The 13,295-nt window shown below is 50.1% G+C and overlaps 1 protein-coding gene across 12 annotated transcripts in view; it reads right to left on the reverse strand.

Moving 5' to 3' along the window:
- Ulk4 (unc-51 like kinase 4) overlaps positions 1 to 12,937 on the reverse strand; it is a 307,398-nt gene extending 294,461 nt beyond the window's left edge. For 2 of the 12 annotated variants that reach the window (XM_076577414.1, XM_076577409.1), the window contains exons 1-5: positions 11,616 to 11,967; positions 11,363 to 11,506; positions 6,465 to 6,648; positions 1,652 to 1,751; positions 1,422 to 1,561 (exon numbers count right to left, since the gene is read on the reverse strand). In XM_076577414.1, the coding sequence (XP_076433529.1) occupies positions 1,422 to 1,561; positions 1,652 to 1,751; positions 6,465 to 6,602 (378 nt within the window). In that variant the 5' untranslated portion in view covers positions 6,603 to 6,648; positions 11,363 to 11,506; positions 11,616 to 11,967. Of the gene's footprint in view, positions 1 to 1,421; positions 1,562 to 1,651; positions 1,791 to 6,464; positions 6,649 to 8,245; positions 8,367 to 11,362; positions 11,976 to 12,917 lie in introns of those variants that run through there. The other 10 variants (XM_076577418.1, XM_076577417.1, XM_076577415.1 and 7 more) reach the window with 9 other exon arrangements.
- Between the last annotated feature and the right edge of the window lie 358 nt (positions 12,938 to 13,295).

Below are 13,295 nucleotides of genomic sequence, written 5' to 3' on the forward strand. Positions count from 1 at the left end.
CGTGGGCCCAAAGCCCACATCCCCACGTGTTTTCACACAGCTGTGAACAAAGAGCTTTTTAAATGTTTTTTAAAAATAAGTAAAAATTGTATGTTTTTTTGGTGGTGAGAGGTTGCTTCAGGTTTTGTTTTGTTGTCGGTTTGTTTGGGGTTTTTTTTGAGACAGGGTCTCAGTCTACTGCCCAGACCGTTCTGAAACTCACCATGTGTATCATACTAGCCTTGAACTTACAGCTATCCCGCTGCCTCAGCCCTCAAGTGCTAGGACTACAGGTGTGAGCCATCATGCCCAGCTCTGAATGGTATTTCTTTTTGTTGTTGTTTTCTCGTTTTGTTTTGTTTTATTTTATTTTTCAAGACAGGGTTTCTCTGTGTAGCCTTGGCTGTCCTAGAACTCATTCTGTAGACCAGGCTGGCCTTGAACTCACAGAGATCCACCTGCCTCTGCTTCCTGGGTGCTGGGATTAAAGGTGTGCCCCGCTACTGCCCGGCAAGAAGAGAGGCAGTATTTCTTAATATGCGGAAACTCTGTAAAATTCAAATTTCAAAGTCTATAAATGACGCCCACACATTGCATATTGTCCGAGCTGCTTCTGTACAATGACAGCTGAGGGGCTGCTGACCTGGTTTAGGTTTGTGAAGATTCCAAGCAAAAGTTACCAAGTGTCTCACAAGATCACCACTGAGTTTTCCTTTCAGTGTTGTTGTTCGGCTCCCACCCCTTCCTTTTTAGTTCCTTCTTCATATACAGACGGCGACAAAGCAAAGCCATAAACCAAACACTCAGCTTCCACTTCGCTACATAAAGGACAAGGAAATTTAGGCCAGTGACACGTGCAACCCCAAGCGTGCTGCTTGTGCAACAGTGCGGATGCCACTTGAACGCAGCACTGAAAATACTGCAGAGAAGAAAGCTTCAGAGTGAGGTCGTGACTCAAGCAGGATCACACCAGCTTCCAGAGTCTGCCTGGGGCCAAGCGGAGAGCCGAGGGGGGGGCTCATTGCCAGCCGAGGAGGCTCACTGCCGGAGGAGAGCCGGGGAGGCTCACTGCCGGACAGCTGAGGACGCTCACTGCGCTTGAATACAAACACAGAGGCATCTACTCATGGAAAACAAAACATTGTCTGTGCCGTCAGGCGCAGTACACAGGCAAGAATGCTGCTGTCAGACCAACGGCGCGGCCATAACTGAGTACTGGGTACTCGTCCTGGTGTAAGTGCTCAGAGAATACTGTGTGGGGCTCATCACTCACAGCACACCAAGCACGTGAAAAATTAGAGACCTCTGCAGCCAAGAACTCTGTCCCAAAAGCTACTTAAATAGGCAGCTATACATAGGTACTCTAGGTTTCCTTTTGTTTTATTGAGAAGGCCCTTGGAATTGAGGCATGAGGCATGAGGAAGTGAGAACTCAGGAGTTACCTTCCCAGGAGTAAGGTCACAAAAGAGGATGCCAAGCCGGTGCAGATGGTGCAGCCCTGTGACCAAATCCACCCCAAACTCTCTCACAACTTCTTCTGGGAGGTTCTCGTCCTGAGCAATCACAGTTTCTAAAGAACCACCTAAGGGAAATGAGCTTAGATCAGCCACATCCAGCAGCCACCATGGCTCCCCAGCCAGCATGGTGTCGGCTCAGGCTCTTCTGTCCCTACCTGTGCACAGCTCCACCACCATCCAGAGGTGATTGCTGGTCTCGTACCATTCATGGAACGTCACAATGTTCTTGTGTTTGATTTCGTGGGTGAGACGGACCTACAAAACACACAGCGCTCACTCGGCATCTCACTGCAACTGGAAAGGCAGACAAACTGGGGTTTATCTATAGCCATCAGAAGTGTTGGTTCCCAAGGGCAGCCTCGGGGAAAGGCAGGGACCTTAAGGAACAGAACAAGCGTGCCAGCGCTAACTGCAAAGAGCTATTTATGGTAAATGGGTGAACGTAACATTAATATAGCCACTGGCTGAGGGAGGAACCACGGCGTTCTGAGATTCCGTGATGGCGCTAAGTCCCAATACATCCAGTGGAGGCTGAAAACATCATAACCTGAAGGCAAATTTAGTGTTTCCCTCACCCGCAGACCCAGCTCAGCCTCACCAGCCGGGCACACTCACTTTACAATAAACTACATCATAGCTCACACACACACAGGTGCTTTGTGGACGTGGCGGAATACGAAAAGAAACAAAGTCTAAAATGTGCCCTGGGATTCCCCTCCTATCCATGACTGCCGGCAGACAGAGCTGTGGATCTCACCTCTGCCTGGCCACACAGGGCAGACTGCCCCAGACCCACCTGCCTCGGCCACCTGCGCTCCCCACCCATCTACACAGCCTGTCCCTCCTGTGCTGTTTATGACTCCCTGCCCATGGCTGCTGGGGGCTGACCTGACATCCCCTTCACCTGTGTTCATGGAAGAGCAGCCTTGGAAGGCCCAGGGCAACCTCATGCCTATCTGGAAAACATTTCCTCACCTCCTGCAGACAGCAGCAATATGTTACTAAAAGTCACTGGCCCAGCCGGGTGGTGATGGCGCACACCTCTAATCCCAGCACTCGGGAGGCAGAGGCAGGCGGATCTCTGTGAATTCAAGGCAGCCTGGTCTACAGAGCAAGTTCTAGGACAGCCAGGGCTGTTACACAGAGAAGCCCTGTCGGGGAAGGGGGGTGGGGCGGGGGGGGGAGGGGAGGAGTGGGGGGAGTCACTGGCTGAGATTTTCCAAGAAACTTCCAAAGGGGTTTTATTCAAGATGCCAATCCTGAGCAGACCTCCTCCTCTTCCATTCCCAGCAAACTGCCAGAGCACATGAGGCTGAAGAGACTTCAGAAGGACTGGAGTGCAGAGCCAGGCAATGAGGGCAAGCTGACCGTGGCAGATACACGGGCTGGACCTCCCTTACATGGAAGAAAACCAACACTTGGTGCTGAGGGCTGTGGGAGTATACAGCAGGTGACAACTGATGTTTGACAAGTCGACCCACCAGATGTGTAACTCCCTGATGGGGAGCCCCACCTGGCGAGGCCGTGGGGTCACTGGCTGCGGAAACTTGTTTTCTGTCTGTAACTTTCTCGGGTGCCACCGTTCTTATACCTCCCTGCAAGAACAGCTGTGGGTGCTTTCCATGGCCCTCTGATAGTGTGCTTTACATCTCTGGGCACTCAGCTGTGGATTTCTGCTTAAGCTGTATAATTCTAATGAACAGAAATATTGCCTGAATATTCTTCTTTACTGACACAGGAAGTAGCAGTATTCTCAGTCTCAAAGACAGCCTTTTACATATTTTGCAAAAATCTTAGACCAAGTCCAATATAAACTAGCTGCCCCTACAGAACAGATACAAAGATGAGGATGGAAACTTGAAATCACATGGCCTGAGGCAAAGTTATCGATAACCCTGAGAGACCAGCTCCCAAGATCCACTCAGGGCAATGAAAGGAATGCCTCAGAGTAGCGAGGGGTAGGGAACTTTCTTATCTGAGGGTAGTTAGGAAAAAATTTTGGTGTTGTTTATTGCTAAATCAAGGCCAGGCTGTTTACATCAAGACCTAGTCCTTGTGGTAGGCCCTTTCTACAGATAACCTGACCACTCAAGGTTCGGCCAATTGTTTCCTGGCTGTGTGAGAGCTTGTGGCTGTGTTCCTGCTGAGCTACTCCTGGCCTGGCTCCAGAGAGTAGCACCTAGCGCTAATCCATCTTTTGTTTAACTGACACCTTTTGTTTGTCCCCTGTGAATCTTGTCTCGGAGTCTCCCAAGGATACATAGGCCTATGCAAAACTTGGTTCAGGAAACCGACAAACCATGGTACCTGAGAAATCGAGGAATTTGCACTTGGCATTGTATCTTTGGGAGCTCCTTTTAGGTGGTTTTGAGCATTTGGAAATTAACTGGCTAAACTGGAATAGAGAGAAATAAAAATGCCTGGGGCAAAGGGAAAGGGGTCAGTCCCTAGAGTCCAGAGAGGCTGGATCCCCCTGTAGCCTAGAAGGCTAAATTCATTCTTAAGGTGCCTGTGAGTCTTCTTTCCAGGGATCCATGTAAACTCACACACCCGTGCTGCGACACTTCACCGCAAGAGCTGCTGCAGTGTGTGTGTGTGTGTGTGTGTGTGTGTGTGTGTGTGTGTGTGTGTGTGTGCTGGGTGAGAGATGAAGAAGAAGCATGAGAGAAGTGTGAGAAAGTGAATGTGTGAAAGAATGAATGAATAAAATGTGATAGACTAAACTTTGTTCCTAATTACCCTCAGATAAGAAAGTTTCCTACCCCTGGCTACTCTGAGGCATTCCTTTCATTACCCTGAGCGGATGGTGGGAGCTGGTCTCTCAGGGTCATCGATAACTTTGCCTCAGGCCATGAGATTTCAAGTTTCTATCCTAGCCTCAAATGCTCACCCAGACAACATTCTACACTCAGAGGAACGCAAGAACAGTATCTACCTTCTCCTCACATCTTGAACACCCCAGCTCCAGGGTTTGTCTCCACTGAAGCCTCGCCTTGAAGGCCATTGGTCTGCCACCTCTCCACCCACAAGTCCTCAGCCTTTACCTCATCAGCTGCACAGTACTGCTGAGGTCTCTCTTCACCCTGCATCTCTGACACTCCAGGCCCCGGCTGTCACAGTTGCCAGCTCTAAATTGCTGTCTCCACCTCCACTAGGAAGGTACTTCATGCCTCAGTTGTATCAAGGTGCACAGTGAATCTCCTCCCAGCAAATCAGGTAACAGAAGCAGGGTGGAGCCTAGAATACCAGCTCCAAAGAACCCAGGGGCGGCAGTCATGGGCCTCAGGAGTGGAGAAGCCAGTCAAAGTGTGGCCACCCTCTCCATTCTCCTCCTGCTGGGTGCTGTCTTCTGCTCTTCCCTGCTGGGTCTCCATCCATCTCTTCCTATGCTCTTCATGTTGTAATGGAGGAACCTAGACCCCCCCCCCCCCCCCCCGCCACCTTCCCTCCCCTGACCCAACATCGGTAAGTACAACGATGCTCAAGTTTGCATCTCTGTTCCAAATGTGCTTCTAACTGGACTAAAACACCCACAGTCTTCCTTACAACCCACTGTAGACAATGGCTCCTTGAAATCAAATCAACCCTGTCCTTCTCTTAGACGTTCTGTCCCCTCTCATGACTGGCATCTGGCCAAACACCCAACAAAACCGTTGCTTCTCTTCCAATTCTTATGTCCTGTTAATGTCCAAAACATCAGCTCTGCTCCGCTCCACAAAGGGAGCCAGGCTCTCTGTTTACACAACACTAAAACCCACAAGACTAATCTGTACTGTGAGAAGGGAGTGTCTGCAGGCAGGGAAGAGAAAGGCCTGGAAGGCTGAAGGCAGGCTGCTAGAATAATACTTCCTGTGTTACCCAAGTGGACACCATTGAGCAAAACTAACCTACATGGACAAAACTCAGAGCAGTGAGGTATGTGCCCACCATGGGCACAGAACCAGGAGCTGTGAGGGTAATCTGTGCTTTATTCAGACAGTCAGCAATATGGGAGGCCACAGCAGGCATTCCCAAGCCTTTTCTTGTCCTTCTGGTCAGGTGGTCTCATCTTCTGTCATCATCCCCCACCCCGTGTGTGTAGCGAAAGACAAACAGTACAGCCAGCAGGTCTGCATTCCTCCTCAGCCTCCATTTCGGACGGTGTCCAGGTTTATAGTTAACTCAGAACAACCTGCTGGCAGCATGAGCAGATTCCTTCCCACTGAACGAAGTGTAAATGTGCTCCTGTAATGTGGAATACACACTGGGCCAGCAAAATGGCTCAGTGGGTAAAGGTGCTTACCACCAAGCCTGATGACAGGAGTTCGATCCCGGGACCCACAACACAAAAGCTGTCTCTGACCTCTGCAGGAATGTTGTACGTGCACGGAGGCTGCATGCTGGAGCATGTGCATGGAGGTCAGAGGACAACTTTAGGAGCTGGGCACTTCCTTCCACCATGTTGGTCCCAGGGATGGAGCTCGGGTTCATCAAGCTTGGTGGCAGGAGCTTCTCCACTAACCATCTCGCCAACCCTCACACATCAACTCCTAACCTAAATGTCTATCATAGATCCCTTTGCACCAGAACCAAAAGAGCTGACAACTACCTGGACAAGCTCATTACTCATTATCAAGACTGACAGCACCAGAGAGATAGACGGGGCCCTCATCCCAGGGTTAAAACATTGAATTTGGACACAGCATACCTAATAGCTTCTGTTACCTACCTACCTATCTATCTATCTATCTATCTATCTATCTATCTACCTACCTACCTACTTATCTATCTACTTGAGTGCTAGGGACAGAATCTAGGGTCTTGCACATGGTAGAGAAGCATTCTACACCATCCCTTGTTTCTTTGAGACTGTATCCCAGGCTGGCTTTGAACTCTGTCCTCCTGTCTGCCTCCAGACTATTGAGATTGCATGCTCGCATCACCTGGCATTCTGTGGCCGCCAGGTAGGTGGAGACACCCAGGACTTACCCAGTTGGTCATTTCAGGCCGTTTGCACTTTTCAGTACAAAGAATGGCCACGAAATTGATGGTGCCCTTCCGACGCCCCTTATACACGACGGTCTTGCTTCCTCTGCCAATCTCCTCATACAGGATAAAGTTTTCCATATCTGGGTCGATTTTCTCATACGTGGAAAAACAGCATCCCTAGCTCCTGGAAGGTGAACAGAAATGACGGTGACAAATGCAAGCTAGCTGCACCAGAGTTGGCCTAGGAACGTGGAAACATGGTCACCAATTCGATGCCACCACTAGTGCTGGAGGAGAGTGGCTGTCATTTGGGTTGTTTGTTTGCTTGTTTTGTTTCTAAAAAAAGAAAAAGAACTGAGATGTATTTGTTCTTATTTTATGTGTGTGGGTGTCTGCCTGCATTATGTCTGTGCACCTCATGCATGCCTGGTGCCAGCGAGGTCCATGGAGGGCAGCAGATCCCCTGCGACTGGAGTTACAGATGGTTGTGAGCCACTGTGTGGGTGCTAGGAATCAAACCCAGGTCCTCTGGAAGAGCAGCAGCGCTCTTAACTGCTGAGCCACGTCTCTAGTCTCTCTCCCACCCTTTGATAATTTTTGAGACAGGGCCTCACTATGTATCCCCACGTCCTAGGGTTACTATTGCTATGATGAAACACCATTGCTGCAGAATATTTGTTTAACGACGTAAAAATGTGTTGCATTTGTTTATGTTGAAGAATATTTTTTAAAACTATTTATCTTTATTTTTTTATGTGCATTGGTGTATGCATGTATGTCTGTGTGAGGGTGTCAGATCTTAGAGTTACAGACAGTTGTTAGCTGCCATGTGGGTGCTGGGAATTGAACCTGGGTCCTTTGGTAGAACAGTTGGTGCTCTTAACCACTGAGCCATCACTTCAGCCCGAAAAATATTTGTTTAACTATGTAAAAATGTGTCGCTGTTTTACCCTGTCTGCCTAAGGCACCTGATTGGTCTAATAAAAAGCTGAACAGCCAAAAGCAAGGGAGGAGATGTAGGCAGGACTTCTGGGTAGGGAGAGTAAGGAGGAGGAGGAATTTAGGCTGGGGGGAAATAAAGAAAAAGAGATGCCAGGGGACAGACAGACAGACATGGAGGAAGAGGGAAAGGAGGACATACAGAATGAAAGGTAAAAAGCCCCGAGGCAAATCATAGGTGAATAGAAACAGGTCAAATTAGGTTAAAAGAGCTAGTGGGACAAGCCTACGCTAAGGCCGAGCATTCATAATTAATGATAAGTCTCCGTGTCTTTATTAGCAGCCCCCCAAAAAAATTCAGACTACCATGACCAAAAGCAAATTGTGGAGGAAAGGGTTTATCTACACTTCCACATCACTGTTCATCATCAAAGGAAGTCAGGACAGGAACTTTATGAACAGTAGGAACCTGGAGGCATGAGTTGATGCAGAGGCCAGGGAGATGTGGCTTGCTCCCCATGGCTTGTTCACCAACCCAAGGAAGGCCCCACCCACAATGGGCTGGGCCCTCTCCCCATCAATCACTAAGAAAATGCCCTGCAGCCTGCAGCCTGATCTTATGGAGGCATTTTCTCAATTGAGGTTCTATTGTTTGTTTTTTATTCTTTTTTGGGGGGCCTGTCACCCAGCTCCCAAATAAATAACACACAGAGGCTTATTATTACTTACCAATGTCTTGCCTTAGCTTGGCTTAGTTTCTAGCCAGCTTTCTTTATCTTAAATTAACCTGTCTATCTTTTGCCTCTGGGCTTTTTCCATTCTCTAACTTCTGTAAATCTTACTCTTACTCCGTGGCTTGCTGTGTAGCTGGGTGGCTGGTCCCTGAAGTCCTCCTCCATCTCTGGCCACTGCTTCTCCTCCCAGATTTCTCCCATATTCTCTGCCTGCCAGCCCCACCTATCCTTTCTCCTGCCTCGCTATTGGCCAGCTCTTTATTAGACCATCAAGTGTTTTACACAGGCAAAGTAACACAACTTCACAGGTTGAACAAATGCAATATAAACAAAATTTCTTCTCCTGTGACCCTAGCTTATATTAATTTGACATAAAACTAGCCAGCACACATACAGATCTTTATTTTTCACCCTATGCAAAGCCAACCCTAGAACAGATCAAAGACCTGAATATATGACCTGAAGCAGCAAGGGCTGGGAGAGCCAGGGGAGAGTTCTGCGGCACAGGCAGAGGCGAGGACTTCTGGAAAGAACTCAATGGCTCCGGAGAGAACCCGGTGAACTAACAAATAGCATCAGCTTCCTCACAGCAAAGAAACCAGTCAGAGCAAAGGCACCTTACTGAACAGCATGGTCTTTGCTATCAATATATCTCACGGAAGATGAACATCTGGAATCTACAAAAGGAACTCAATAAAAGCACAAAAGATAAACCACCAGCGAACAAATGAGAATAGGAAAGGAACAGGCAGTTCACAAAAGAAGACAGACAGATGGCAGTAAATAAATGAAAATGTTCAGCACCATCAGCCCTCAGGGAAATGCAAATCCAAAGAACGCTGAGATTCATCCCGGTCTGAACAGCTACCATCAAGGGAGCACAGGGAGAACACGTGCAGAGAGGGGGTCTGCAGCAGAGGATGTAACGCAAGAAAGGTCATTCTGGCCAGGTAGTCAGGTGGTGCACACCTTTAACCCCAGCACTCAAGAGGTAGAGGCAGATGGATCTCTGCAATCCAGGCCAGCCTGGTCTACAGAGTGAGTTCCAGGACAGCCAGGGCTACACAGAGAAACCCTGTCTCAAAACACAAACAGAAGAAGAAGCAGAAGGGGAGGAGGAGGAAAAAGAGAGAGAAGGGAGAAATGAAGGAGGGGGAAGAGGAGGAGGAAGAAAGAAGGAGAAACAAAGAAGTTAGTAAGTTAGTTGGTTAGTTAGTTGATTGGTTGGTTAGTTCTGGTCTATGAAGTGCACTTAGAGCTGGGCAGAGAGTCACAGATAGGCAGACATGGGTCAGGATCTTTTTTTTTTTTTTTTTTTCACAGTAAACCAGTGTGGCCATAGGACATCAATATGGAGGATCCTCAAAAACAGACAGACACACGTACAGCCATTTTACTCCTATGTGAACATGTGCACATGTACATGCACGCACACTCACACAAAGGAAGCTCAGGCAGCACATACAGGGTCCTCTGCATCTCCGTTTACCACAGCCCTGCTCGCAATAACCAAAATGCAGAATCAACCTAGACGCCCCTGCACAGATGAATGGATGAAGAAAATGTGTTCTACACGAACAACAGCGTGCCATTCAGCTGTCAGGAAGAGTGAAATGACATCATTTTCAGGAAGATGAATAGGACTCGGAGTCACCGTGGTGACTGTATGAGGTAAGGCAGAGCCAGGAAGACAAACACTGCCTGTTTTCTCTCTCAGGTGGAATCTAGATGTGAACATATACAATATGCAGTATAGTATGTAACCTAGATTTAAACGTATACTACATACAGGGCATGGGAGCAGACGGGGACTGTAGGAAGGAAAGAGCCTAAGGAAGGAGAGCTCGGGACAAAGGGAAGTGAGAGGCAGGGAAGACATGATACCGCATGTTTTCTCTCATACACAGAATCCAGATGTGAATGTAAATGCTGCGAAGGCACAAGGGGACCACGTGAGGACGAGGAAGAGGATAAGCAGGAGGGACAACAGAAGCAGGAGAGGGTAGCGAGGGGCAAATATAAACAAAACACACTGGGATATGTACAGAAAAATGTCACAGTGAAGCCCATCATAATCTACTACAGCTTAAAATACAACTTTTTAAAAAAGAACACAGGGGCTGAGAAGATGGCTCAGCTGGTAAGTGCTTCCCCTGCAAGCCTGAGGACTTCAAATCCTCAGCGCACACAGAACCCAGAGTGAATGTCCGCTTTGCAGGGCAGAGACAGGAGGAGCCCGAGAGCTTCCTGGTAGGCTAGTCCAGTCTCAACAGCCAGCTCCTGGTTAGGGAGAGGCCTTGTCTCAAGGCAAAATGACAGACAGTGACAGAAGACACCTGGCACCCTGCTCCGCCTGCACACACAGGCACAGGCACCAGTGCATTCACATGCACGCCACACATGTGTGCATGCGAGCACACACACACACACACACACAGCCATGTCAAATCCGTATCAATGGACTGGAGAGATGGCTCAGCTGTTAAGAGTAACTGCTCTTGCAGAGGACCTGAGTTGTTTCCCAACACCCACATTAGGTGGCTCACAACTACCTGTAACTCCAGCTCCAAGGAATCCAACACCATTTTCTGGCTTCCAAAAACACTCAACATATACATGTGCACATGCACATAAGTAAGTATAAATAAACAAATAAACCTGACTTTTTTAATTAGGACTTTAAATAGGTTACTACAAGCCTCTGAGTTCGGAACTCTTTAACTTGGCTCTGCAGGCCCAACCAACCCTTCCCGGGGATTGGGAGCTCAGCCGGTGCTCCTCCTCACACCATTTGAGACTGATCTGATCTGGCTGGAATTCCCTTTCTCCCATCATCGGAAAGAGCATTTTCCGACGCAACCAGCTTCAACCAGCAAGGAAATGTACATCGACCAGGCTCGGGTTGTGGCCAGCATAACCAACGTGGGCCATGGACATCAGGCTGGGAGCTCATGATCACCACCACCAGAGTACCCCGTGGACATCAACCAAGCTGAAGGCTCACGACCATCACAACCAGCTTGGATCGCCGGCATCAGCCAAGCGGAAGCTGCGATCCCCGGCCGTGAAGATGCACACTGGGTTGATAGGACCGAACGTCCCATCTCAGGAGCAGGGAAGCACGAGTGACCCTGCTCCCCCATCCCTGTCCTGGAGGAAGTGGCCAAGCGTGTGACGAGGATGAGGTGGATCAAGGATAGGATGGAGCCTCAGCTACCCACCCACCTGTGCGATGGTGGGGACCCGCGTCCCACGCCCTCTGCCTCGCCACGGCGCGGCAGCAGCCTGGACAGGGAGAACAGAGGCACCCAGCGACCTGACCAGCTTTCCCTGGACGCGTGGATACGGCCTCTGCGTCACCATGGCAACCTGCGAGACGCGGGAAAAAGAGCGGGGCCTCGATTGGCTGATCGCTAACTACGCAGAACCCGGAAGTGAGCGGCTTTACGTGCCCATCCCGCTACACTGAGGACCTCACGTTGCTCATGGAATGATCTCGCTAGTCTGAGAGGAGATTGGCAGCTGGAAAAAGACGAGACTCGTGAGCAGTTCCCAGGTCTGAGCGCCGAGCATCCCTCGGTGTTTGGATGCTGCCAATCCCATCTCCATGACAACACGCAGAGGACCGGAAGAGACCCGGATACTGAGTGGCTCGGAGCTTCCGGTCCTATGGGCGGGGCCGGAAGTGAGAATCCTCGGGCACACCTTCCCCCAACCCTAAGGCCGGTGCATCCTTTCTAGAAAGATCCCAGGGCTAAGCTGGAAGGAAAAGAAGAGCCACAGAGCACCACGGCGGGCCCCGCTCGGCATTTGCACGCCCTCCCGTCTCCATGGCATCACGCAGGACGCCGGCAGGGACGCAGAGCGCTGATTGGCTGAGCTTACTCACTGGCCGGAGATTGGCATACGTATAGCCGGTCCCCTCCACGCATCTTGTGGTATCCCCAGGAGCGCGGTTCCCTCAGCTTCCTCAGGAAACTTCTCGGCCTGGAGCGCACTGGTCGCGGGAGGCTCTGCGGACCCAGGATACGACGGATCGCCCTCCCAAGTCAGGGCGCGCAGTGGTGACTCAGATCCCACCCGAGTCCGCAGATCTGGGTGGGACTTTCCTTTCTGCCTGATCCCAGTGCATCACGTGCTTATTTTGCTGCGTTTCCTCCTTAAACAGGATTTCACTGTGTAGCCCAGGCTGGCCTCCAACTGGAGTCCTCCTTCAACCTCCCCAGAGCCAGTGATAACCTGGAGGCGCCACCACACCTCAAACTTCCGTTCCCACGTGAGAGCAACTTACTTCTGTGGAAGTAACAAAGCCCATTCCAGTTGATCCAGAATTCTACTTCCAGGATGGGGGTGGAGGAGAGATGGGATCGATGTCTACACCTTCCTCCCAAATTTCTAAGGATAAACCAAACTATAATTCCAGTTCAGCCCATTCTGGGGGACGAATGAGTTTGTTGAGCTTATTGACAGAGCCCAGATGAGGGGCTACAGACAGGAGCATGGACAAAGCAGTCTCACTGAAAGCCTTTGCCCAGCGTGGAAGACGGCTTCCCAGTGCCCCAGAGGTGGAGCGCCTCTCCCTCATCTTCGACCCCTGTATCTCTAGGTCCTCTCCAATACACCCTGCCCCACTTGTAATTAGGGCAAAAATGCATGTAAGTGGGTGGGAGGAGGGTCTGGAAGTTCCGGTGAAGGTGCAGTGACCCGCGTGTCCCCTCCTATGAAGGAATATCAGTAGTCAGCTAGACCTGCCGTGATAATGGTTGGCAAGCAGGCATACCTGGGCTCGCGAAGGTGGCAGTTGTCTGACTTGCAAGATGGTTGTGTATGTGAGAGGGTGCATGGAGGCCAGAGGTCAGCCTTAGGTGTTACTCCTCAGGAACTGTCCACCGCGGTTCTGTGTCTGAGACAGAGTCTCTCACTGGCACCTGGGGCTGGCTGGCCCTCAAGCCTTAGGGATCCACCTGAAAGGCTAAAAAGAAAGTCGAAGTGGGTATCTCGGGGCCCTGCCAACGTGTGCCACTAAGCAGACGCGCCGTGTGCAGCAGAGGTCGTGAAAGAGGTTTACAGGGGTGAGGGAGAGTGAAAGAGCAAAGGCCACGTCGGAGTGGGGACATGAGAGGCAGACAGACAGACAGACAGACAGACAAGAGAAGCA

This window comes from Peromyscus maniculatus, chromosome 7 (genome assembly GCF_049852395.1).
Source record: "Peromyscus maniculatus bairdii isolate BWxNUB_F1_BW_parent chromosome 7, HU_Pman_BW_mat_3.1, whole genome shotgun sequence".
NCBI lineage: Eukaryota > Metazoa > Chordata > Mammalia > Rodentia > Cricetidae > Peromyscus > Peromyscus maniculatus.